The following is a 26,899-nucleotide window of genomic DNA, read 5'->3' on the forward strand; positions in this document are numbered from 1 at the left end:
ATTGCCCTACTCTCTAAACATGAAAGTAAAAATTCTTTTGCCCTTTTAAGTTACTCCTTTGACACCTCTTCCATAAAATACTACTGGGATAGCATGTGGTTAGATACAGAGTGAGGTTGCCTCTGCTCTTTTACGCTAAAATTAAATGTAAAGTAAATCACCTACTCTTTTAACAGTTTACTTTCTTAAACTGTAAGTAAAGTTGCTTTAACACTGTTCTCATCAAACACTCCCAGAACAGGGACGGTGTGGGGTTAGATACAGAATAAAACTCTCTCTCTACATTGTCCCCATCAAACAGTCCCAGGACAGGGAGCGCACAGAGTTGGATACAGGCTAAAGCTACCTCTACACTGTCTGTATTAAACAATCCCAAGATGGAGACAGCATGCTGTTAGATAACAGAGTAAAGCTCTCTCTACACTATCCCCATCAAACAATCCAAGGACAGGGACAACACAGACTTAGATACAGAATAAAGCTCTCTCTAGACTGTCCTCATCAAACTCACCCACGTCAGGGATAGTAGGGGGTTAGATACAGAATAAAACTTTGTCGATCTGCACCATTGGGCTTAGCTGTTACATGACAATAGCGTGGAGCAGGTATGATCTGAGAGAGTTGAAACAGCATGATACTGCTTGTGTGTTCCTATGGATAGTGAAAGATTATTCTTTTCCCTCAGGCTGCCTTTTTTCGACAGCATGGCTGCATGACGAAGGACACAACTGCCAAGTACAACAGCCGAGCTGCCCAGCTGTACCGTGAGAGGCTCAGGACTGCAGCTGTGGCTGCAGTGGGCCAACACGGCACCCAGGTAGGTCATTCGGCGTGTTCCCTGGCAGCTGTGGACTGGCAGGGTGGGATGTGCACGTTTGAGGGAAGTGTGGCATGGTTCACAGTTCATGTGGGCCTACCTTTTGGAGGCTGAGTCACTGGGAAACCCTTGTCTTGCTTGTTGGGGGGGTGGCGTTGCCTGTGATAACCAGACCATTGGTAGGGGGATGATGTGTTTACTGTATAGTGGAGGATCATGTTTTGGTGGGGTGTGCAGAGGGGAGGGTTTGTTGTGGGGGAGGGGGTAGTACTGTGCCCTGCTGTTTTGTCCTCCCGTCTGCTATTCCCTGTCACTCTGTCCTCTGTGTGCCTCCGAGACTTGCTGTGTTTTCACATTGTGCCCTGCTGTTCCCTCTATGTCCTCTCCTGCTGTGCCTTCCTCGCTGTATCCTCCTGCTTGAATCAGAGTGTTTCATGCTGTTTGACTTTGACCCTTAAATTCTCCCACCAGTTGTGGTTTGATGGATGCAACACCTCACCGTGCCTGCCACTGGGGCAGTGCGAGAATGATTTCTTCATCGAGCACACCCACGTAAGTGTCCTCCTGACTGCACCTTTCCGATTCTTTCACGGGGCAACAGTTTCTCACCATCTGCCTTGTATTCTTCCATCAGGGTTCTGCCGAACGGGAGAGCAGCCAAGAATCGGGGAGTTGCAGACTGGAGCATTTGTCAGAGGAAGTAGAAGCAGTGAAGATGCACAGCGGGAATGGCACTGAGCACTCTGGTAGGTAGAAAAATACAATCAGAGCATTCAGTCCTTTGGATCGATGGTGCACTAATCAAGCACTAATTCATTAATCTCTACGTCTTTGCCTTTTCCTGGTAGCCTTTAGTTCACTTTCAGTCAATGATCAAATTCCCTTTTGAATGCCTCAATTGATGTAGAATCAGTTTGGGTAGAGCTGAGAAACAGCAAGGCACAGATATTGGTAAGAGTGCTTTACAGACCATCAAACCATCATGGTAATATAGGCTACACTATAAACCAGGAAGTAAGAGGAGCATGCCATTGTGGAGGAAAACATGCCTACCAGATGGTTTCCGAAAGCAATGTGCTGAGGAGCCAGCCAGAGAACAGGCCATTTAAAAATTATTCTGTGTGGTGAGAAATCTAATTAATTATCATGTCATTTTTAACAAAAAAATGTTTTGGAGGAGGAGTGACGCCAAATATGATGGAATTTTCAATTTAAGTTTTTTTTAAAACTATGAAGTTCAATCTCAGACTAGGGTCTTAAATCTAAAATTAGAAAATTATGAAGGCTTAAGGAGCAAGTTGGCTGTAGTGGATTGAGAAAAATATATTAGAAAGACAACAGGTAACAACATGTTCCTTTAGGGTATAAAAAACCAATAGGAAACTTGAGTCAACCTTGTCTTACAAGGAAAGTTGAAGACTGTATTTAATTAGTACAATGAAAGTTGAAGATTTCATGAGGTTAGGAGGTTTATCAAGTTGCCAGAATTAGTAAACCTGAGAATTCAGCAAAGGAGTACAAGAGGTTGATGAAGATGGGGAGAATATCAATGTAAGTGGCAAGAAACATAAAAATGCTCTGCAAGTTGTAGACCTTGTGAAAAGGAAAAAATGAGCAAAGGCAGAAGTGGGTCTGTTATAAGCAGACGTGGGGGTTATTAGACAATGCGGCGCTTGTCGGATGGCCAGTGCCGAGGGAGCGTGGCGCCTGTCGGATGGTCAGTGCCGAGGGAGCGTGGCACCTGTCGGATGGCCAGTGCCGAGGGAGCGTGGCGCCTGTCGGATGGTCAGTGCCGAGGGAGCGCGGCGCCTGTCGGATGGTCAGTGCCGAGGGAGCCCGGCGCGTGTCGGATGGTCAGTGCCGAGGGAGCGCGGCGCGTGTCGGATGGTCAGTGCCGAGGGAGCGCGGCGCGTGTCGGATGGTCAGTGCCGAGGGAGCGTGGCGCGTGTCGGATGGTCAGTGCCGAGGGAGCGTGGCGCCTGTCGGATGGTCAGTGCAGAGGGAGCGTGGCGCCTGTCGGATGGCCAGTGCCGAGGGAGCGTGGCGCCTGTCGGATGGTCAGTGCCGAGGGAGCGTGGCGCCTGTCGGATGGTCAGTGCCGAGGGAGCCCGGCGCCTGTCGGATGGTCAGTGCCGAGGGAGCGTGGCGCCTGTCGGATGGTCAGTGCAGAGGGAGCGTGGCGCCTGTCGGATGGTCAGTGCCGAGGGAGCGTGGCGCCTGTCGGATGGTCAGTGCCGAGGGAGCGCGGCGCGTGTCGGATGGTCAGTGCCGAGGGAGCGCGGCGCCTGTCGGATGGTCAGTGCCGAGGGAGCGTGGCGCCTGTCGGATGGTCAGTGCCGAGGGAGCGCGGCGCCTGTCGGGTGGTCAGTGCCGAGGGAGCGTGGCACCTGTCGGATGGTCAGTGCCGAGGGAGCCCGGCGCCTGTCGGATGGTCAGTGCCGAGGGAGCCCGGCGCCTGTCGGATGGTCAGTGCAGAGGAAGCCCGGCGCCTGTCGGATGGTCAGTGCCGAGGGAGCGCGGCGCGTGTCGGATGGTCAGTGCCGAGGGAGCGTGGCACCTGTCGGATGGTCAGTGCCGAGGGAGCCCGGCGCCTGTCGGATGGTCAGTGCCGAGGGAGCGCGGCGCGTGTCGGATGGTCAGTGCCGAGGGAGCCCGGCGCGTGTCGGATGGTCAGTGCCGAGGGAGCCCGGCGCGTGTCGGATGGTCAGTGCCGAGGGAGCCCGGCGCGTGTCGGATGGTCAGTGCCGAGGGAGCCCGGCGCGTGTCGGATGGTCAGTGCCGAGGGAGCCCGGCGCGTGTCGGATGGTCAGTGCCGAGGGAGCCCGGCGCGTGTCGGATGGTCAGTGCCGAGGGAGCCCGGCGCGTGTCGGATGGTCAGTGCCGAGGGAGCCCGGCGCGTGTCGGATGGTCAGTGCCGAGGGAGCCCGGCGCGTGTCGGATGGTCAGTGCCGAGGGAGCCCGGCGCGTGTCGGATGGTCAGTGCCGAGGGAGCGTGGCGCCTGTCGGATGGTCAGTGCAGAGGGAGCGTGGCGCCTGTCGGATGGTCAGTGCCGAGGGAGCCTGGCGCCTGTCGGGTGGTCAGTGCCGAGGGAGCGTGGCGCCTGTCGGATGGTCAGTGCAGAGGGAGCGTGGCGCCTGTCGGATGGTCAGTACAGAGGGAGCCCGGCGCCTGTCGGGTGGTCAGTGCCGAGGGAGCGTGGCGCCTGTCGGATGGTCAGTGCAGAGGGAGCGTGGCGCCTGTCGGATGGTCAGTACAGAGGGAGCCCGGCGCCTGTCGGATGGTCAGTGCCGAGGGAGCGTGGCGCCTGTCGGATGGTCAGTGCCGAGGGAGCGTGGCGCCTGTCGGATGGTCAGTGCCGAGGGAGCGTGGCGCCTGTCGGATGGTCAGTGCCGAGGGAGCCCGGCGCCTGTCGGATGGTCAGTGCCGAGGGAGTGTGGCGCCTGTCGGATGGTCAGTGCCGAGGGAGCGTGGCGCCTGTCGGATGGTCAGTGCCGAGGGAGCGTGGCGCCTGTCGGATGGTCAGTGCAGAGGGAGCGTGGCGCCTGTCGGATGGTCAGTGCAGAGGGAGCCCGGCGCCTGTCGGATGGTCAGTGCCGAGGGAGCGTGGCGCCTGTCGGATGGTCAGTGCCAAGGGAGCGTGGCGCCTGTCGGATGGTCAGTGCCGAGGGAGCGTGGCACCTGTCGGATGGTCAGTGCCGAGGGAGCCTGGCGCCTGTCGGATGGTCAGTGCCGAGGGAGCCTGGCGCCTGTCGGATGGTCAGTGCCGAGGGAGCCTGGCGCCTGTCGGATGGTCAGTGCCGAGGGAGCGTGGCACCTGTCGGATGGTCAGTGCCGAGGGAGCGCGGCGCCTGTCGGATGGTCAGTGCCGAGGGAGCCCGGCGCCTGTCGGATGGTCAGTGCCGAGGGAGCGTGGCGCCTGTCGGATGGTCAGTGCCGAGGGAGCGTGGCGCCTGTCGGATGGTCAGTGCCGAGGGAGCCCGGCGCGTGTCGGATGGTCAGTGCCGAGGGAGCCCGGCGCCTGTCGGATGGTCAGTGCCGAGGGAGCGTGGCGCCTGTCGGATGGTCAGTGCCGAGGGAGCGTGGCGCCTGTCGGATGGTCAGTGCCGAGGGAGCGTGGCGCCTGTCGGGTGGTCACTGCCGAGGGAGCCCGGCGCCTGTCGGATGGTCAGTGCCGAGGGAGCGTGGCGCCTGTCGCATGGTCAGTGCCGAGGGAGCGTGGCGCCTGTCGCATGGTCAGTGCAGAGGGAGCGTGGCGCCTGTCGGATGGTCAGTGCCCAGGGAGCCCGGCGCCTGTCGGATGGTCAGTGCCGAGGGAGCGTGGCGCCTGTCGGATGGTCAGTGCCGAGGGAGCCCGGCGCCTGTCGGGTGGTCAGTGCAGAGGGAGCGTGGCGCCTGTCGGATGGTCAGTGCCGAGGGAGCCCGGCGCCTGTCGGATGGTCAGTGCCGAGGGAGCCCGGCGCCTGTCGGGTGGTCAGTGCCGAGGGAGCCCGGCGCCTGTCGGATGGTCAGTGCCGAGGGAGCGTGGCGCCTGTCGGATGGTCAGTGCCGAGGGAGCCCGGCGCGTGTCGGATGGTCAGTGCCGAGGGAGCCCGGCGCCTGTCGGATGGTCAGTGCCGAGGGAGCGTGGCACCTGTCGGATGGTCAGTGCCGAGGGAGCCCGGCGCCTGTCGGGTGGTCAGTGCCGAGGGAGCCCGGCGCCTGTCGGGTGGTCAGTGCCGAGGGAGCGTGGCACCTGTCGGATGGTCAGTGCAGAGGGAGCGTGGCGCCTGTCGGATGGTCAGTGCCCAGGGAGCCCGGCGCCTGTCGGATGGTCAGTGCCGAGGGAGCGTGGCACCTGTCGGATGGTCAGTGCCGAGGGAGCGTGGCGCCTGTCGGGTGGTCAGTGCCGAGGGAGCCCGGCGCCTGTCGGATGGTCAGTGCAGAGGGAGCCCGGCGCCTGTCGGATGGTCAGTGCCCAGGGAGCCCGGCGCGTGTCGGATGGTCAGTGCCGAGGGAGCCCGGCGCCTGTCGGGTGGTCAGTGCCAAGGGAGCGTGGATGGTCAGTGCAGAGGGAGCGCGGCGCCTGTCGGGTGGTCACTGCCGAGGGAGCCCGGCGCCTGTCGGATGGTCAGTGCCGAGGGAGCGTGGCGCCTGTCGGGTGGTCACTGCCGAGGGAGCGTGGCGCCTGTCGGGTGGTCAGTGCCGAGGGAGCCCGGCGCCTGTCGGATGGTCAGTGCAGAGGGAGCCCGGCGCCTGTCGGGTGGTCAGTGCAGAGGGAGCGCGGCGCCTGTCGGATGGTCAGTGCCGAGGGAGCGTGGCGCCTGTCGGATGGTCAGTGCCGAGGGAGCGCGGCGCCTGTCGGATGGTCAGTGCCGAGGGAGCGTGGCGCCTGTCGGATGGTCAGTGCCGAGGGAGCGTGGCGCCTGTCGGATGGTCAGTGCCGAGGGAGCGTGGCGCCTGTCGGATGGTCAGTGCCGAGGGAGCGCGGCGCCTGTCGGATGGTCAGTGCCGAGGGAGCGTGGCGCCTGTCGGATGGTCAGTGCAGAGGGAGCGCGGCGCCTGTCGGATGGTCAGTGCAGAGGGAGCGTGGCGCCTGTCGGATGGTCAGTGCCGAGGGAGCGTGGCGCCTGTCGGATGGTCAGTGCAGAGGGAGCCAGGCGCCTGTCGGATGGTCAGTGCCGAGGGAGCGTGGCGCCTGTCGCATGGTCAGTGCCGAGGGAGCGTGGCGCCTGTCGGATGGTCAGTGCAGAGGGAGCCAGGCGCCTGTCGGATGGTCAGTGCCGAGGGAGCGCGGCGCCTGTCGGATGGTCAGTGCCGAGGGAGCCCGGCGCCTGTCGGGTGGTCAGTGCCGAGGGAGCCCGGCGCGTGTCGGATGGTCAGTGCCGAGGGAGCGTGGCGCCTGTCGGATGGTCAGTGCAGAGGGAGCGTGGCGCCTGTCGGATGGTCAGTGCAGAGGGAGCCCGGCGCCTGTCGGATGGTCAGTGCCAAGGGAGCGTGGCGCCTGTCGGGTGGTCAGTGCCGAGGGAGCGTGGCGCCTGTCGGATGGTCAGTGCCGAGGGAGCCCGGCGCCTGTCGGATGGTCAGTGCCAAGGGAGCCCGGCGCCTGTCGGATGGTCAGTGCCGAGGGAGCCCGGCGCCTGTCGGATGGTCAGTGCCGAGGGAGCGTGGCGCCTGTCGGATGGTCAGTGCCGAGGGAGCCTGGCGCCTGTCGCATGGTCAGTGCCGAGGGAGCGTGGCGCCTGTCGGATGGTCAGTGCCGAGGGAGCGTGGCGCCTGTCGGATGGTCAGTGCCGAGGGAGCGTGGCGCCTGTCGGATGGTCAGTGCCGAGGGAGTGTGGCGCCTGTCGGATGGTCAGTGCCGAGGGAGCGTGGCGCCTGTCGCATGGTCAGTGCCGAGGGAGCCCGGCGCCTGTCGGATGGTCAGTGCCGAGGGAGTGTGGCGCCTGTCGGATGGTCAGTGCCGAGGGAGCCCGGCGCCTGTCGGATGGTCAGTGCCGAGGGAGCCCGGCGCCTGTCGGGTGGTCAGTGCCGAGGGAGCATGGCGCCTGTCGGGTGGTCAGTGCCGAGGGAGCGTGGCGCCTGTCGGGTGGTCAGTGCCGAGGGAGCATGGCGCCTGTCGGATGGTCAGTGCCAAGGCGGTGCTGCACTGTCAGAGGGTGCATTACTGGACATGCAGCCTTTCAGTTGAGATTCAAAATCAGCTCTGCTCTGCAAAACAGTGGCACGAGATTTGTAAGTGAAATGGCAGGATGTTTTTCTGGGAGTTGTTCGATAGAAAAGTCTCCCGTCAATCATTATCACAAAAACCGATTATTGTTCTTGGCACGCTTGTTTGGGAGTTTGCTGGTGCAATTTGGCAGCCGTGGTGTCTACATTTGCTTCAATTTAAATGGAATTTGTAGACTGTGGAGCCTTTGGGAACCCTGTGCGTTGAAACGCAGCAGATAAATGTAACTTTGTTCTTTATCTGAGTAATAGCATTAGCTATTGAGTTGTGAAAAGGCACCCAGACCCCCCCACTCCCAATTAAAATTCAGATCTGCTGGTCTGGTTGCCCTCTGGTCTTTATCCAGGTTCAGGGCTTTGATTGTGGCAAAGAGAGCCTGTTGTGAAGGAGGGGTTGGGTCCAGTGGATGTGTGTATATTTTGAATAAACCTTGACCACTGACCTGTATCCTCTCTTGCAGATTTGGAGCAAGGACCTAGTGTTGAACCCCTCTGTGCTTCACCAAAGACCATATTAGGTAAGAGTGATTGTGTAACCTGGAAGGCACATTGATGGCACAGGGATGCTAGTGCCCTGTCAACTGGGACTGAATCAGGGTGTGCTTGAATAGCCTGTGGAACAGGCCTCTCAAATTTGGTACAAGTTCCAAGAGTGCAAACAAAATCTAATCTCAAGGAATGATAGTACCCTCCAAGCCATGAGGGAACCACGTAGGATTAAGGCAGGAAGCACATTGACTGTAGAAGAGTGCAGATTCTGAGACAATACAAAGTTATTAGAGGATGGAGGATGGTACAATTGCAATATTTAAGAGGCATTTGGATGGGTATATGAATAGGAAGGGTTTGGAGGGATATGGGCCGGGTGCTGGCAGGCAGGACTAGATTGGGTTGGGATATCTGGTCGACATGGACGGGTTGGATCGAAGGGTCTGTTTCCATGCTGTACATGACTCTATGAAAACCCCATATAATTGGGAAGACACTAACTTTACCAAGCTGTAAACCAAAGTAGAAAATCATTTCAGAAGGGGAGATTGTGATGGAAATAGCGACACGGAACAGGGCAAGCAGGATAGTCACAGAAGTAACAACGGAGATATGATAGAAACATGATTATTACCATGGTGATAGAGTAGGGAGGTGGGCAAATAGGTCAGTATGTTTAAAATTAAGAAAGGCTGCACTGAATAAACTGAGCAGTTCCAACAGATAAAAGCCTTGGTCTGAATGAATTGCTTCCACAGATTTTAATATACTTTGGATGGAGTGTGCAGAGGCATGTCTGTGTGTATTGATTCATTCGTCAGGCAAAGGTGTAGTGCCTGAGGACTAACAAATGGCTTTTATTAATCGCTTTATTAAAGAAGAGGAAAGAAGGTAAGTTTTGAGAAGATTTGTAGCTCGGATTGAGGTTCTGGATGTAAGTTTGCTCACTGAGCTGGGAGGTTCATTTCAAAACGTTTCATCACCCTGCTAGCTAACATCTTTTGTGGGCCTCAGGCGAAGCAGTGTACATGATTCCTGCTTTCTGTTTGTGTTTCTTTGGGTTGGTGATGTCATTTCCTGCGATGAAGTCACTTCCTGTTCCTTTTCTCAGGGGTTGGTAGATGGAGTCTAACTCGATGTGTTTGTTGATAGAGTTCTGGCTGGCATACCATACTTCTAGGAATTCTCGTGTGTGTCTCTGTTTGGCTCGTCCTAAGATGGATGTGTTGTCCCAGTTGAACTGGTGTCCTTCCTTATCTGTATATACTAGTCAGAGAGGGTCATGTCTTTTTGTGGCTAGTTGGTATTCATGTATCCTGGTTACCATCAATGAGGTAAAAAAATGGAATCCTTACTAGAAGGTACAGTTGCTATAGACTTAGTAGACCTAACCGTAACATCCCGTCAAAGGAGTGCTGGGTCCTCTACTTTTTGTCATTTACATAAATGATTTGGATGCGAGCATAAGAGGTACAGTTAGTAAGTTTGCAGATGACACCAAAATTGGAGATGTTGTGGACAGCGAAGAGGGTTACCTCAGATTACAACAGGATCTGGACCAGATGGGTCAATGGGCTGAGAAGTGGCAGATGGAGTTTAATTCAGATAAATGCGAGGTGCTGCATTTTGGGAAAGCAAATCTTAGCAGGACTTATACACTTAATGGAAAGGTCCTAGGGAGTGTTGCTGAACAAAGAGACCTTGGAGTGCAGGTTCATAGCTCCTTGAAAGTGGAGTCACAGGTAGATAGGATAGTGAAGAAGGTAAAAACAATGACTGTAGATGCTGGAAACCAGATTCTGGATTAGTGGTGCTGGAAGAGCACAGCAGTTCAGGCAGCATCCGAGGAGCAGCAAAATCGATGTATTGGACAAAAGCCCTTCATCAGGAATAAAGGCCTGAAGCATGGAGAGATAAGCTAGAGGAGGGTGGGGGTGGGGAGAAAGTAGCATAGAGTACAATGGGTGAGTGGGGGAGGAGATGAAGGTGATAGGTCAAGGAGGAGAGGGTGGAGTGGATAGGTGGAAAAGAAGATAGGCAGGTAGGACAAGTCATGGGGTCAGTGCTGAGCTGGAAGTTTAGAACTAGGATGAGGTGGGGGGAGGGGAAATGAGGAAACTGTTGAAGTCCACATTGATGCCCTGGGGTTGAAGTGTTCTGAGGCGGAAGATGAGGCGTTCTTCCTCCAGGCGTCTGGTGGTGAGGGAGCGGCGGTGAAGGAGGCCCAGGACCTCCGTGTCCTCGGCAGAGTGGGAGGGGGAGTTGAAATGTTGGGCCACGGGGCGGTGTGGTTGGTTGGTGCGGGTGTCCCGGAGGTGTTCCCTAAAGCGCTCTGCTAGGAGGCGCCCAGTCTCCCCAATGTCGAGGAGACCGCATCGGGGGCAACGAATACAATAAATGATATTAGTGTTGTACCTCCTTCCCAAGATCCACAAGCCTGACCACCCTGGCCGACCCATTGTCTCAGCATGCTCCTGTCCCACTGAACCCATCTCTACCTACCTCGACACTGTCCTATCCCCCCCTAGTCCAGGAACTCCCCACATACGTTTGAGACACCACGCCCTCCTCCTCCTCCAAGACTTCCGTTTCCCCAGACCCCAATGCCTCATCTTCACCATGGATATCCAATCCCTCTACACCTCCATCCACGATGACTAGGGCCTCCAAGCCCTCCGTGTTTTCCTCTCCAGACGTCCCCAACAGTACCCTTCCACCGACACTCTCATTCGTTTGGCCGAACTGGTCCTCGCCCTTAACAATTTCTTCTTTGAATCCTCCCAATTCCTCCAGACCAAAGGGGTAGCCATGGGCACACGTATGGGCCCCAGCTATGCCTGTCTCTTTGTTGGCTACGTAGAGCAGTTGATCTTCCGTAATTACACCGGCACCACTCCCCACCTCTCCCTCCGCTACATTGATGACTGCATTGGCGCCACCTCGTGCTCCTGCGAGGAGGTTGAGCAATTCATCAACTTCGAGGAGAAAGTGAGGACTGCAGATGCTGGAGATCAGAGCTGAAAATGTGTTGACTGCAGATTTTCAATTCATCAACTTCACCAACACATTCCACCCTGACCTTAAATTTACCTGGACCATCTCTGACACCTCCCTCCCCTTCCCTTCCCTCCCCTTCTTGGACGGCTCCATTAATGATGACCGACTTGACACTGACATTTTTTACAAACCCACCGACTCCCACAACTACCTGGATTACACCTCTTCCCACCCTACCTCTTGCAAAAATGCCATCCCGTATTCCCAATTCCTCCACCTCCACCGTATCTGTTCCCAGGAGGACCAGTTCCACCACAGAACATACCAGATGGCCTCCTTCTTTAGAGACCGCAATTTCCCTTCCCTTCCCTTCCCTTCCCTCCAACGCATCTCGTCCACATCCTGCACCTCCGCCCTCAGATCCCACCCCTCCAACTGTAGCAAGGACAAAACGCCCCTGGTGCTCACCTTCCACCCTACCAACCTTCACATAAACCAAATCATCCACCGACATTTCCGCCACATCCAAAAAGACCCCACCACCAGAGATACATTTCCCTCCCCACCCCTTTCTGCCTTCCGCAAAGACCGTTCCCTCCGTGACTACCTGGTCAGGTCCACGCCCCCCTACAACCCACCCTCCCATCCTGGCACTTTCCCCTGCCACCGCAGGAACTGTAAAACCTGTGCCCACACCACCTCCCTCACCTCTATCCAAGGCCCTAAAGGAGCCTTCCACATCCACTAATATCATTTATTGTATTCGTTGCTCCCGATGCGGTCTCTTCTACATTGGGGAGACTAGGCGCCTCCTAGCAGAGCGCTTTAGAGAACACCTCCGGGACACTCGCACCAACCAACCACACCACCCCGTGGCCCAACATTTCAACTCCCCCTCCCACTCTGCCGAGGACATGGAGGTCCTGGGCCTCCTTCACCGCCGCTCCCTCACCACCAGACGCCTGGAGGAAGAACGCCTCATCTTCCGCCTCGGAACACTTCAACCCCAGGGCTTCAATGTGGACTTCAACAGTTTCCTCATTTCTCCTTCCCCCCCACCCCCCCCCCCCCCCACCTCACCCTAGTTCCAAACTTCCAGCTCAGCACTGTCCCCATGACTTGTCCTACCTGCCTATCTTCTTTTCCACCTATCCACTCCACCCTCTCCTCCTTGACCTATCACCTTCATCCCCTCCCCCACTCACCTATTGTACTCTATGCTACTCTCTCCCCACCCCCACCCTCCTCTAGCTTATCTCTCCATGCTTCAGGCTCACTGCCTTTATTCCTGATAAAGGGCTTTTGCCCGATAGGTCGATTTTGCTGCTTCTCGGATGCTGCCTGAACTGCTGTGCTCTTCCAGCACCACTAATCCAGAAATGAGGATAGTGAAGAAAGCATTTGGTATGTTTTCTCTTATTGGTCAGAGTATTGAGTGCAGGAGTTGGGAGGTCATGTTGCAGCTGTACAGGACATTGGTTTCAACAGGCCACTGTTGGAATATCGCGTGCAATTCTGGTCTCTTTCCTTTCGGAAAGATGTTGTGAAACTTGAAAGGTTCGGAAAAGATTTACAAGGATGTTGCCAGGGTTGGAGGATCTGAGCTATAGGGAGAGGCTGAACAGGCTGGGGCTGTTTGCCCTGGAGCATCGGAGGCTGAGGGGTGACTTTATGGAGGTTTACAAAATCATGAGGGGCATGGATAGGATAAATAGACAAAGTCTTTTCCCTAGGGTTGTGGAGTCCAGAACTAGAGGGCATAGGTTAGGGTGAGAGGGGAAAGATATAAAAGAGGCAACTTTTTCATTCAGAGGGTGGTACGGGTATGGAATGAGCTGCCAGAGGATGTGGTGGAAGCTGGTACAATTGCAACATTTAAGAGGCATTTGGATGGGTATATGAATAGGAAAGGTTTGGAGGGATATGGGCCGGGTGCTGGCAGGTGGGACTAAATTGGGTTGGGATATCTGGTCGTCATGGACGAGTTGGACCAAAGCGTCTGTTTCCATGCTGTACATCTCTATGACTCTGAGTGGAGGCTAGAATGAGCAGAAATACTGGCATATTCTGGTGGCTTTTTCTCTGCTGCCTATCTTTATAATCTGATACTAGTATGGAGAGCTTTGTTGATCAACTAGGCATATGTGGCAATAGTGACATGCTGGTTTTGCCAAAGTTAATCATCACTACCAGCCATTGATGTCATCACACCATGTACAAATGAAACATAAGTTCAACCAGGCAGAGTGATGCTCGTCATTTTCCATGCTGAGAAAGATGCTGAGTTCTTGGTTTTGTGGACATTTATTGATTTTTCTGTGGTAATTCGTCAGGCCATTTTAGGAGACAGATAAACTGAATCACGTTGGCTATTATGTTGGGAGTCGCATGGAGGCCAGACTGGGTAAGGACAGCAGATTCCCTTCCCTCAAAGATATTTATAAAAACCGATCTGGTTCATAAGAGTTGATGATTATCTCATGGTTTCCATTACTGAGGCTAACATTTTATTTCTGGTTTATTAAATCATCGAATTTAAATCTCCCCGTTACCACAAACCTGCCCCCAGACCACTGTCTGGGCCTCTGACCAAAATAGCATAACCCTCTGTTCTAACATTCACAATTTTGGCACACATCTTTCCAAAAAAAATGTTATGGATACACTGAAGAAGCAGAGCTGGGAAGTTATCATTGTCAGGAAATCTGAGCAGGCTCACACTTTGGAAAAGCAGAGCCAAAGGATTGAACTGATCTTCAAGGTTGTCAGCGAATTCAATAGGGAACACCTGGAGAAGGTGACTAAGCAGACTGAAACCAGTACTTTGTAAAGGAAACATAGTCACAAATAAATCCAGGAAAGAACTCAGAAATGTCTTTATCCAAAGTATGGACTCTGCTTGAGAGCGGATATATATATAAAAGGTTAGTCATAGAGTTATAGAAATGTACAGCACAGAAACAGACCCTTCGATCGACCATGTCCATGCTGACCAGATATTCTAAATTGATCTAGTCCCATTTGCCAGCACTTGTCCCATTTCTCTCTAAACCCTTCCTATTCATATACCCAGACAGATGCCTTTTAAATGTTGTAATTGTACCAGTCAGGCCAGGAAGGAGAAAGCTGAGTTGATAGAGTGCGGTGATGTAAATGGACAAGGGTTGGTATTAAGGGGAAGCTGTGTACAGCCTCATCACACCCTCAGTGAAGTGGCCTGTGTCACACTCTGACTGTCTGACTTTCACCCACAAATACATTCTCTTATCTGGTTCACTTTCTGCCTTGGCAGGGACAAGAGGGCGAGAGCTGGAGGGGCCTTTGAAGGTGTTGGCTGAAAGGAGGCAGGGGGCATGACCTGGTGGTGGGGACAGGGGGAGAGTGTAGAGATGAACACTGACACCCATTGACCTCGAACCGATTTCTTGATTTGTGCGTCTTTTCCAGAGACGAAGCCCAGTTTAATTGGCAAGAAGAAACCAAGCTCCGGCAGGAAGAGGGTAAGTGGATGTAGCTGACAGTCTGATAACTCTGTGTTGCCCGGTTCAGCCTGATTCTGTAATTCGTGCACTGTGTCTGCTGACACCTACCTCTGCTCCCCACCATCCCCAACCACGATATTCAGATCTCTGTACAACATACCTCAGAATGAGTTTGCACAGGAGTGACCAAAAGACTGGGTTACGAAGAAAGGTAGTCACTTTGAGGGATAGACTGAGAAAGACAGACAGACAGATGAAAATAGAATCACACAGCAGAGGACCACATATGTCAAGATTAAAGTGGTGCTGGAAAAGCACAGCAGGTCAGGCAGCATCCGAGGAACAGGAAAATCGACATTCCAGCAAAAGCCCTTCCACTTTTGCCTGAAACATTGATTCTCCTGCTCCTCGGATGCTGTCTGACCTTTGAGCTTTTCCAGCATTACTCTAATCTTGACTCTGATCTCTAGCATCTGCAGTCCTCACTTTCGCCACAGGACCACATATGTCTACTGTGTCTGTACTAACTTTTTGAAAGTGCTTTCTGGTCAATCCCATTTCTCTGTTTTTTGTTCGTAACCTGGAAAACCCTTCCTTTTCAGATATTTTTCCAGTTTTCTTTTGAAACTTGCCACTGGATACTCAATGTTTCGAGCATAAGCCTTCCTGAAGAAGGGCTTATGCTGGAAACGTCGATTCTCTTGCTCCTTGGATGCTGCCTGACCTGCTGTGCTTTTCCAGCAACACATTTTTCAGCTCTGATCTCCAGCATCTGCAGTCCTCACTTTCTCCTACTGGATACACAATGAGTGGCAAGACATTGGGATGGTCAGAGAGATTTTGAGGTGCTTGACCATTGATCCCTGAAGGTAAATCGGGTAGTTAAGAAGGTATAAGAAACACTTGGCATTATCAGTCGAGGTGTAGATTATAAAAGCGAGGAGGTTATGTTGGAGCAGTATGGAACTTTGGTTAGGCCACAGGTGAAATACTGCATGCAGTTTTGGTCACCATACTATGGGAAGGATGTGTTTGCACTGGACGAGGTGCAGAGAATGTTCACCAGGATGTTGTCTGGGATGGAGCATTTCAGCTATAAAGTGAATGGTCCCAGGAATTAAAAGCTTAACATATGAGATAAGTTTGAGGACTCTGGGTCTGTAATCGATGGAGTTGAGAAGGATGAGGGGCAATCTAATTGAAACATACAGAATACTGAATGGCCTGAACAGAGTAGATGTTGGGAAGATGTTTCCATTGATGGGAGAGACTAGGAACTGAGGGCACAGCCTTAGAGTAAAGAGAAGACCTTTTCTATTGGAGATAAGGAGAAACATATAAAATTATGAAAGGGATAGACAAGTTAGAGGCAGGCAAGTCGTTTCTGCTGGTGGGTGAGACTAGGACAAGGGGACAAGACCTCAAGATTAGTGGGGAGTAGATTTAGGACAGAGAAGAGGAGGACCTGCTTTTCCAGAGCATAGTGAATCTATGGAATTCTCTGCCCAACGAAGCAGGAGAGGCAGCTTCATTAAATATATTCAAGACACAGTTGGATGGGTTTTTGCATGGTAAGGGTTATGGGGATACTCAGGTAGGTGGATATTAATGAATGGCGGAGCAGGCTCGATGGGCCAAATGGCCTACCTCTGCTTCCATTACTATGAAACTTCAGCCAGACAGTGGTGAGTCTATGGAATTCATTGTCGAGGCCCAGGCCATGGAGTATATTTAAGACTGAGACAGGTAGACTCTTGAGTATCAAGGAGATCTGGGGTTACGGGGAAAAGCGGGAGAATGGGGTTGAGAAACTTATCAACCATGATTGAATGGTGGAGCAGACTCAATGGGCTGAATAGCCCAGACCAAGCCCCCTTCAGACAGATCAAGGAGACAGCCTAGACCCTCACTCTTATCTTATTGAAAGATGCTACAGGTGCTATGTTGCGGATGTAATTCGATTGGTCACACTACTTGACATTAAGTGAAATGCCCTTTATTCTTGCATCCAGTTAAAAACAGAAAAATTAGTATAACGTTTAACTCTATTGGAAAACTTAACAGAATAGTAGACAATGTAACAACTAAACAGCAACTGTTCCAATATAATAACATCCCATAAACACACCCTTGGCAAAGGCAAATTCAGTAAAACAGATTGTCTGACGTGCCATGCTGCTCCACTCTCTGAGGAGAGAACACTGAGAGAAAATTCTCACAGAGAGGGAGAACTCCAGCTTTTTGCTGTAGCTGAGAGAGATGTATAAGCTTCCACAGCTAGCTTCAAAACTCCAACAGCTACTGAAAGTTAGACTAAAACCCTGGTTCTGTGGGAGCCTGACTGCACCTGTTCATGTTGCTTCTATTGTTACAACTTTTAAAACAAATCCCTCGGGTGCCTCAAGCTATTTGCCTCCATGGCTTTGAAGAGACAACTTGGTACCCCTGTCTGAAAAAAAAACTCTTTTCAAAAATACACCGGGGCAAAATACACCTCTCAAAGGATTGTCACAAGAGGCTGGATAAGCTTTGGTTGTTTTCTTTGGAGCAGAGAAGGCTGAGGACGACCAGACTGAGCTGTCCAAGATGGTGAGGGGCACGAATGGGAGTAAGCCTCCTTTCTCACTTGTAAGGTAAAGCAGGAGGTTTAGAGGAGACTCGAGGAAAATGTCTTCACCCAGAGAGTGGTGGTGGTCTGGCATGCTCTGCCTGGGAGTGTAGTAGAAGAGGGAAACCTCACAATTTTAAAATGTACATGGATGAGCACATGAGCACTTGAAATATCATAACATTCAAGGCTATGGATCCCATACTGGAACGTGGGGCTCGTACTATTTCATGTATGTCTGGCAGTACAGCCTTGATAGGTTGAAGGATCTCTTCTGTGGTGTATGATTCTATGAATCTGTGTTTATAACTCCTACTTGACAAAGGACAGTCCAGCACAGGAACAGATCCTTTGGCCCACCAAGCCATGCAACCACACATGATGCCTTTCTAAACTTGTTGCTTCTGTGAATTCATGTAGCTGTTAAGATGCATATTAAAGGTGCTGTTGTGTCTGCCTCTCACATCTCCTTTAACTTCTCCCCTTTTACCTTAAATCTGTATCCCCTCGTAATTGACATTTCTACCCTAATAAGAAGATTCCAACCTATCCATACCCCTCATAATTTTGTGAACCTCTATCAAGTGTCTCTTCAGCCTCTGACATTCAAGTGAAAACAATTGCTGTCTCTCCTCATAGCTAATACCCTGCCAAACTAGGCAACATCTTGTTAAACATTTTCTGTACCATCTCCAAAGCCACCACATCCTCCCGGTAGTGTGGCAATAGAATTGTGTGCAGAGTTCCTGACTAAAAGTTCTGAGCAGCTGCAATGTGACTTGAAATTGGTTGGGACATAGACTATAACAATGAAGGCAAGCATGATGATGTCTTCTTGACCACATTATCGACTTGCATTGCCACTTTCAGGGAGCCGTGGACCTGTACACAAACCTCCCTCTGTATGTTAATGCTTCTAAGGGTTGTATCGTTTACTGTATTGGATCTTTGTATTTGTCTGGATTAAACTTCACCTGCCATTTCTCCACCCAAGTCTCCAGCCTATCTGTAAACTGCTGTATCCTCTGGCAATCTTACATCCCACAACCATCTTCAATCTTTGCGTTGTCTCCAAATTTACTAATCTTGCATTCTCCTCTGAATCATTTATATATATCACAAACAAGAGGAATCTCAGCCAGCACTGATCCCTGTGGATTGCCATTGCTCACAGATCTCCAGTTAGGAAAAAAGACACCCACCACAACTTTCTGTCTTCTATCTCTAATCCAGTTCTGTATGCAAGTTACCAGCTCACTGCAGATTCCACGTCACTTCACCTTGCCATGAGGGACCCATGTTAACGTCAGTGTAGACAACATCCACTGCCCTGCCTTCACCAATCAACTTTGTTACTACTTTAAAAAAATTCAATCAGGTTTTTAAGGCCAGACTTCCCCTGCACAAAGCCATGCTGTCCATCTCTAATAATTCCATATTCTCCCCAATGTGAGTAAATCCTATTCCTAATAATCTTCTCCAATAATTTCCCTACCTCTGATGCAAGGCTCAGAGGCCTGTAATTTCATGGATTATCCTGTTGCCTTTCTTAAACAAAGGAACAACTTTGGCTACTCTGCGGTCTTCTGGAACCTCTCCTGTGACTAAACAGGAGCAAAGAGCTCTGTCAAGGCCCCAGCAATTTCCTCCTTTGCCTCCCTCAGTATTGTGGGCTATATCACATCAATCCTAGGGACTTGTCTTAATATTTATCAAAACACCCAACACCACCTATTTTATATTGACATGCCTGAGAATATAAACATATCCTTCTTTAGACTCACTATCCACCATGCCCTTCTCTTTCATGAATGTCGATGCAAAGTATTAAGAAGAAAAAGTAGTACAGCACAGGAACAGGCCCTTCGGCCCTCCAAGCCTGTGCTGATCATCATGCCCTCACTAAACTAAACAACAAACCTTCTGTATTCAGTCTGTATCCCTCTCTTCCCTCCCTGTTCATGTAACCATCCAGGTGCCTCTTAACCGTTGCCAATGTCCCTGCTTCCACCACCTCTTCAGGCAGTGAGTTCCAGACTCCTACCACACTCTGCATGAGAAAACTTCACTCATACATCTCATTTAAACTTTCCCCCTCTCACCTTGAACCTGTGTCCCTGTGAAACTTCAACCCTGGGGAAAAAAGCCTCTGACCATCCACCCTATCCATGCCTCTCATAATTTTGTAGACCTCTGTCAGGTCTCCTCTCAGCCACCGTCTTTCTAGTGAAAACAGTCCTAGTCTTATTAACCTTTCCTCGTGGCCAAAGCCCTGGAGTCATCGTGGTGAACTTTCTCTGCACTCTCCCCAAAGCTTCCACTTCCGTCTGGTATTGTGGTGACCAAAACTGTACACGATACTCCAAATGCAGCCTAACAAGGGTTTTGTATAGCTGCAACATGATTTGCCAACGTTTGTACACTCATGCCCTAGCTGGTGACATATGCCCTCTTAATCACCTTGGCCATCTGTGTTGCCACTTTTTGGGAACTGTAGACCTTCACACCCAGATTTGTCTGTATGTTAAATGTTTTGCCATTTTTAGTATAATTCACACCTAAATTTGATCCTCCAAAAGGCATCACCTCACATTTGTCTGGATTAAACTCCATCTGCCATTTCTGTGCCTAAATCGCCAATCTATCTATATCCTGTTGTATAACTTTTACGATTGTCGGCACTATCAACATCTCCACCAATCTTTGTGTCACCTGCAAACTTACTAATCAGACCACCCACATTTTCCTCTGGGTCATTCATATGTATTACAAACAACAGAGGAGCTAAGACTGAACCTGTGTAACCCCAATAATTACCGGTCTCCATTCTGAAAAACACCCTCCGTCTTCTATTTGTTAAGGACCTCATCCACATCCTCCAGCTCCCTGCATAAATTTCTTTGAGTGAGCTTATCCTTTCCTTGGCTACTCTCTTGTGCTTTATGTATAAAAAGCATTTGGATTTTTCCTTAATCCTGTTGGCCAAAGTCATTTCCGGCTTCTTTTAGTCCTTGTTTAAATTCTATCCTGCCACCTTTATATTTCTTGAGGGCTCTGTCTTCGGTTTCAGATTCCTGATTGTTGTCATCCTTATCCTTCACTTTCACAGGAACATGCTAGTCCTGAACCCCAGGCCTTAAACAATTCCCACAGGCCAGTTGTGGATTTACCCTCAGACAAACAACCCCAATCTACGTTCCCCAGTTCCTGCTTAATATTCCCTTAGCCTTCCCTCAATTTAGTGCTTCCACACAATGACAACTCATATCCTTATCCGAAAGTAACCTAAAACGTACAGATTTATGGTCACTGTTCCTGAAATGCTCCCCCATATTTGATCACCTGGCCGAGCTCATACCCCAATATCAAGTCTAGTACGGCCCCTTCTCTAGTCTGGATTATTTACGTGTTATTTCAAAGAACCATTCTGGATGCACCTAACAAACTGCATTACCATCCAAATCCCTCACATTAAGGGAGTCCTAGTCAATACAAGGGCAATTAAAATCCCCAACCACAACAACCTTGTTGTTTTCACATTTTTCTATAATCTGTCGACATATGTGTTGCTCTATCACCTGCTGGCTGTTGGGAGGCCTGTATACAACACTATCAAAGTGGTTGCACTATTCTTATTCCTGTGCTGCAGCCCATGGCTTCACTGGATGATGCCTCCAAGGTGTCCTCCCTCAGTATAGCTGTGATATTTTGTATCAGTAACGCAAGTCCCCGACCTCATTTACATCCCTCTCGATCACGCCTGAAGCATTAAATCCTGGAATTTGAAGCTGCCAACCTGTGCAAGAGGTGCTATGTCACCATTAGATGTATTAATCCAAGCTCTAGGTTCATCTGCTTTACCTTTTAAACAAATGCACTTAAGACAAATGCTAATCCTGCCGTGTCCAGTAGTCTCTCCCTATCTGTTCTTCCTTTTAGCCTTACTGGCTTTTGTTTCTAACTCCTCAGTCATTTCTTTTGCTGACCTGCTGTGTTCATTCCCAACCCCTGCCACACTAGTGCAAACCTCCCTGCCAGGATATTGGTGCCCCAGTGGTTTAGGTGCAAACCATCCTTCTTGTACAGGTTCCATCTGCACTGGAAGGCATCCCAATGATCCATATACCTGAAGCACTTGGTCCGACACCAGCTATTTGGCCCCATATGTAACGGGACCATCTTTCTATTCATAGCCTAACTGGTACGTGGCACAGGGAGTAATCCCAAGATTATAACCCCAGAGGACCTGCTTTCCAACTTCCTACCTAATTCGTTGAACACCTTTTGCAGGACCTCATCTCTCTTGCTTTCATGCTGTCCCTCACTTCTCTTGTAAGCAATGATTGCTTCGTCCTCTCCTTAGTATGATGATTCTTCTTTGGCTTGAATTATTGTTGTGCCTCCTGAATTATCCCCAGAAACTCCTGCCAATGCTGCTTCACCATCTTCATCTTCACCAGCTCCTCCCTCGGGTCTTTTTAGTTACCTTTGTTCAATTGCATTACCTTTACATCTGATTCCAGCTTCTCACTCTCAAACTGCGGGGTGAATTCTGTCATATTATGGTCACAGCCCCCGAGAGGTTCCTTCACTTTAAACTAACTCATCACGTCTGCCTTGTTACACATTAACTCCAGAATTGCCTGTTCCCTAGTGGGATCCACCATAAGCTGCTCCAAAAAGATCTTGTAGATATTCCACACATTTCTTTTCCTAAAATCTGCTCCCAAACGGATTTTCCCAGTCCACCTCTGCCTTGAAGTCCCACGTGATTATTGTAATAGTGCCTTTTGTTTTCTATCTTCTGGTTTATTTTCTTCCCCACATCCTGACTACTGCTTGGAGGCCTGTATACAATTCCTGTTAGGTCTCTTTTCCTTTGTGGGTGCTCAACTCTGCCCACACCGATTCTATGCCTTCTGACTCTATGTCACGTCTCCCTATCAATTCCATTTCATTCCTTCCTAACAAGGCAACCCCTGCCCATCTGCCTGCCCTTTTGATAGGACATGTATCCGTGAATATTTAGTTACCAGACCAGATCCCCTTGCAGCTAGGTCTCTCTGATATCAACAACATCATACGTGCCAATTTTCAATCCACGCTGCATACCTTGTTTCATATACTGCGTGCATTTAAATACAATAGCGTTCCCCCCCCGCCCCCAAAAAAAATCCACTGAGCAAGTATATCAAACCTGTTAAACAAGCAAAAGAGCTGAGGCCTATTCAGCACTACCTCCTGGATCCCTCTGTCTGCCTTGTTCATGGGCACACTCTCCTTTGCTGACTATTGACCAAATTTAAGATGTTAGAATATAGAACACTACAGCACAGGAACCATGTCTGTGCCGGCCATAAACTAATCCCAACTGCCTGCACGTGGTCCTTATCCCTCTATTCTTTGCTTGTTCATGTGTCTGTCTGAATGCTTCTTAAACTTTGCTATCATATCTGCTTCTGTCATTTCCCGTGGCAGTGTGTTCCAAGCACCTACCACCCTCTGTGTAAGAAATTGTCTCACACATCTCCTTTAAACGTTCCTCCTCTCACCTTAAACTTACACCCCCTAGTATTTGCCGTTTCCACTTTGAGAAAGAGCCTCCAACTATTCTCCTATCCATGCCTTTCATAATTTTATATACTTCTGCTTGCACCCCAAGCTTACACTGTATATCCACGCTCCTCTTTCGTTCAGCTTGCTATCTTACAGTCCAGCCATTTACAGAATACTTTCCTCTTGCGTTTGACCTCCCAAATATATGACAACAATCCAGATGACTGCTGTTTCTCCACCTAATGTTTCAGCCAGTCTATATTCTGCATCCTTTGATATCCTTCACCTCCACCAATTTTCATGTCATCTGCAAATTTACTAATCAGACCATCGACATTTTCAACCAAATATTAATACTACAAACACTAGAGATCTCCGCATTGATACTTGTGGAATACCTCTGGTCACAGACCTCTGATCAGAAAAACATCCCTTCAAAACTACCTTCTAGCTTTTCTGAGCAAGCCAATTTTTTTATCCAACTTGTCAACAATCGGCACGGTTGCTCAGTGGTTAGCACCGCTGCCTCACAGTGCTGGGGACCTGGGTTTGATTCCAGCCTCTGGCAACTGTCTGTGTGGGTGTCCTCTGGGTGCCCCGGTTTCCTCCCACAGTTTGAAGGTGTGCAGGTTAGCTGAATTAGCCAAGCTAAATTACCCATAGTGTAGGTTATTAGTTAGGGGTAAATATAGGGTAGGAGGATGGGTCTGGGTGGGTTACTCTTCGGAAGGTTGGTGTGGACTTGGACTTGTTGGGCCAAAGGGCCTGTTTCCACACTGGAGAGATTCTAAGTCTAACTTGCCATGAATGGCATCTGACTTAATCTTTTGGACCTGCCCATCATGAGGGACCTTGTCAAATATATTAATCGAGACCACTTAGACAACATCCATTGCTCTACCCTCATCAATCATCTTCATTATTTAGAGTCCTACAGTATGGAAACAGACCATTTGGTCACCGACCAGACTGCGCAATCTGACCTGGTTCCATTTGGTCCATATCCTTTTAAAGATCCACCAAATTAGTAAGACAAGACCTCCTCCACATAAAGCCATGGTGACTGTCCCCAATAAGCCCATTCTTCTCTCAATGCTCGTAAATCCTGTCCCTAAAAACTTCTCCAGTATATTCCCTACTACTGATGTTCAGGTGATGGAGAGAGACTGGATCAGTTAGGATCATATTAGAAGAATGAGGAGGGCATTTCAAAGAAACCTCTGGTATTCGAACAAGATTAGGCAGGGTAAATGCCGGAAGGATATTCCCGAAGACTGGACTCCCCAGTCAAAGAACATGGGGTAGGCCGTTTAGGATTGAGATGAAGAGAAATTTCTTCACCCAGAGAGTGGTGTGTGTGTGAAATTCTCTACCACAGAAAGTAGATGAGTCAAAAGCATTGAATGTTTTCAGGAAGAAGTCAGACCTAATCCTTAGGGCTAAAGGGAGTAAAGAGGAGAAAGGGTACTGAGTTGGATGATCCACCATAGTCATTTTGAATGGTAGAGCAGACTCAAAGGGTCTATACGTCCTATTTTCTCAGTTTCTAAACTTGACCAATCAAAGTCAACCAGTCAGTTAAATCTGGTTTAGATTTAACTAAAGCTTGACAGTTAACTGTCAGTTACCATCTAACTGATGCATTCTCCATTGCAAGGCCTCTACCAATTTGTCACCCAATTAGTAATTTTGTCTTGTACAGTACAAATTTTGGCTTAGCTTTACTTTGGTAATTCTTGCGAATTGTACTGATGAGTGTAAGTTGGAAAGCTTCGACCGAATGTGTCTCTTTCTCAGCAATTCTATTTGCATGTATCCTGTTCCCTAATATCCAAGTTGTTGTATACACTGAAACGCAGCAGTGGTCCTAGCATAGACCTTGGGGAACAGAATGGCCACCCTGCTCTCTGATGAGTTGTGCAGGTCATCATGTTTTGAGCCCATGTTCTGTTCTTGTTCCAGCTGGGTGCCCAGAAGGTCAGCAGCCAGACCTTCAGTGAGATCGAGCGACAAGCTCAGGTGGCAGAGAAGGTCATGGAACAGCAGGCTGCTGAGGCCAGGAAGCAAGCTGAAGTGTCAATGTGAGTATTCCCCAGAGGGCTCCAGACGACACAGGTACTTATCACAGGTCCTAAAACTGAGCATTGCTGGGATATGAGGATTGGATTTGGGAACAACCATCACGGACTACAAGGCTGAAGTGGAGTGATGTTCTCTTTTTGATGCACTCTCAGATTCCTCCTACTCGACCTGATTTCCTTCACCACTGAGATAAAAACACAAAGAGCTCGTGATGTACAGCAGGTCTGACAGCGTCTTTGGAGAGACAGAGTTAACACAATCAGACAACCTTAAATTACTGTCCTCTGTTCCCAACTCTGCGGCTGCTGCAAACCAAACCCTTTGACATTGTGATTCCATCTCCCGTTGATGTCTGCTGCAATGAGAACAGCTCCAGCTTCTCTATTCCTTCAGGGAATAGCTGCAGCATAGAAACAACCTGTTGTTTCTGCACTAACCCTCCATTGCGTCGATTCATCTAGTGCTACTCCTGAGTGTTTTCCCATATCTCTGCCAATGTTTCCTTTTCAGATAATGAGCCAATTCCATCTCAAAGGCCTCGAGTGAACCAGTCTCCCCCACACTGTCCAACAGTATGTTCCAGATTCTAGCCACTCACATGAACCTACCTCCACCACACTCTTCGTACATTCCTGACCCTAACCGCTCAAGAGAAACATGCCTCCACCACACTCTTACATAGTCCATTCCAGACCTTAGCTACTGGAGGGAACCAATTCTCATGTCGTCGACAAATGTGCTGATCTGACGTTTTCATCCAAATCATTTGCATATATTGCAAACAACAGAGGTCCGACCACTGATCCTTGCGGAACACAACTTCCAGTCATAAAAATACCCAGCCACAGGTCGTCTATCACCAAGCCAATTTTGTAACTAACTTGCCAACTCACCATGGATCCCATGTAACTCAACCAATGGCAACAGTTTCTGTCTACTCTGTCGAGACCCCTTGTAATTTTAGATCTCTCTCAAATCTCAACTCAACCTTCCCTTCTCTGAGGAAAACTGTCTTAATTTCTCCTTCCTCTATATCTTTCTGAAGCTCCCCTTCTCTCCATTACCATTGTAATTAATGTTTTGAGCAGTCTCTCGAAAGGCCTTGACAGCTTCCCTAATGTGTGGTGTGTAGAATTGTACGCGATACCCAGAGACCTCTCCAGTTCCCAATCTGTAAATGTTCGTTCCAGTAATGTTCAGGCTGAGTGCTGTGTAGTCATGCTAATGTTTGACATCGAGCCACACTGCGGGAAGCTGCTGCCTGACTGTCTGTTGCTGTCCTCCGTTTGTCATCTCTTCTCGCTCCTGAATGCCTTTCTCTCATTCTTTCTCAGTGTCACGTCCATGCGCCTTGCCTACCAAGAGCTGCAGATTGATCGAAAAATGGAAGAGAAGAGGCTGCAGAACCTGGAGGGGCAAAAACGACAGCAGGCGGAGCGACTTGGAATGGGCCTGGGCGGAAGGGGGTATGTGAATAAGCTTGGGAAAACTTTACTAGGAAAGGGCGAGGGGGGGAATGGGTCTTCATTAGAGAGTTTGGGAATTTGAGTCATTTTGTTGTTTGGGAGACTAGAACAGCAGTATCGTTGAAAAGAGATGTACTGTTATTATCTTGTATCCATCAGAACAGATGCAATATCATCTGAATTTCATAGGAGGAGCAATTTATACTGCTTGAGAAAAAGGTTGCTGATAGGTGGACTCTAACTGGTCAAGGCATTTCCCCAGAGGTTTACTGGAAAACTGTTGTTCCTTAAACCTCTGTTGAATTTAAAAGGTGCATTGTCGTGGTATGTTTCTTCAGTTTGCAGGTGACAGGGCTCTGTTTGGGATTAAGTCTAGCATACGTACATCAATCACATAAGAAATTCCTCTGGTCTTGTGCGAGTAGTTCTCCTATAACACCATAGTTGCGTTCCTGCATAACCTCATTTAATACAAAATTGTTTAATGTAAATAATGGGGCCTTTTGGAAAAGTGGGGTCAGGACAGAGCAGCTAAAAAAAATCACTCACGATCACTCCAATCATCCAGACGTCTAATGCAAAGTATAGGACAGGTGAAGTGCAGGCTGAGATCATACGTATTAACAAAACAAAAATAAATATAACACAGTACAGTTTAAAAGTGTAAGAGAGCTGCCGTGTGTACGGTACCCCTGG

General features: G+C 50.1%; 1 protein-coding gene and 1 long non-coding RNA gene across 3 annotated transcripts in view; one reads left to right on the forward strand and one right to left on the reverse strand.

Annotated features, from left to right (window-relative positions):
* Positions 1–26,899, reverse strand: part of LOC140493468 (uncharacterized) — a 724,813-nt gene that overhangs the window by 451,827 nt on the left and 246,087 nt on the right. The window lies entirely within an intron of this gene.
* Positions 1–26,899, forward strand: part of LOC140493463 (ADP-ribosylation factor GTPase-activating protein 2-like) — a 61,466-nt gene that overhangs the window by 17,352 nt on the left and 17,215 nt on the right. For both annotated transcript variants that reach the window (XM_072591921.1, XM_072591922.1), the window contains exons 4-10: positions 686–817; positions 1,289–1,369; positions 1,452–1,563; positions 7,985–8,041; positions 14,457–14,509; positions 24,618–24,736; positions 26,072–26,203. In XM_072591921.1, coding sequence (XP_072448022.1) covers positions 686–817; positions 1,289–1,369; positions 1,452–1,563; positions 7,985–8,041; positions 14,457–14,509; positions 24,618–24,736; positions 26,072–26,203 — 686 coding nt within the window. The remainder of the gene's footprint in view (positions 1–685; positions 818–1,288; positions 1,370–1,451; positions 1,564–7,984; positions 8,042–14,456; positions 14,510–24,617; positions 24,737–26,071; positions 26,204–26,899) is intronic.

This window comes from Chiloscyllium punctatum, chromosome 22 (genome assembly GCF_047496795.1).
Source record: "Chiloscyllium punctatum isolate Juve2018m chromosome 22, sChiPun1.3, whole genome shotgun sequence".
NCBI classification, from domain to species: Eukaryota; Metazoa; Chordata; class Chondrichthyes; order Orectolobiformes; family Hemiscylliidae; genus Chiloscyllium; species Chiloscyllium punctatum.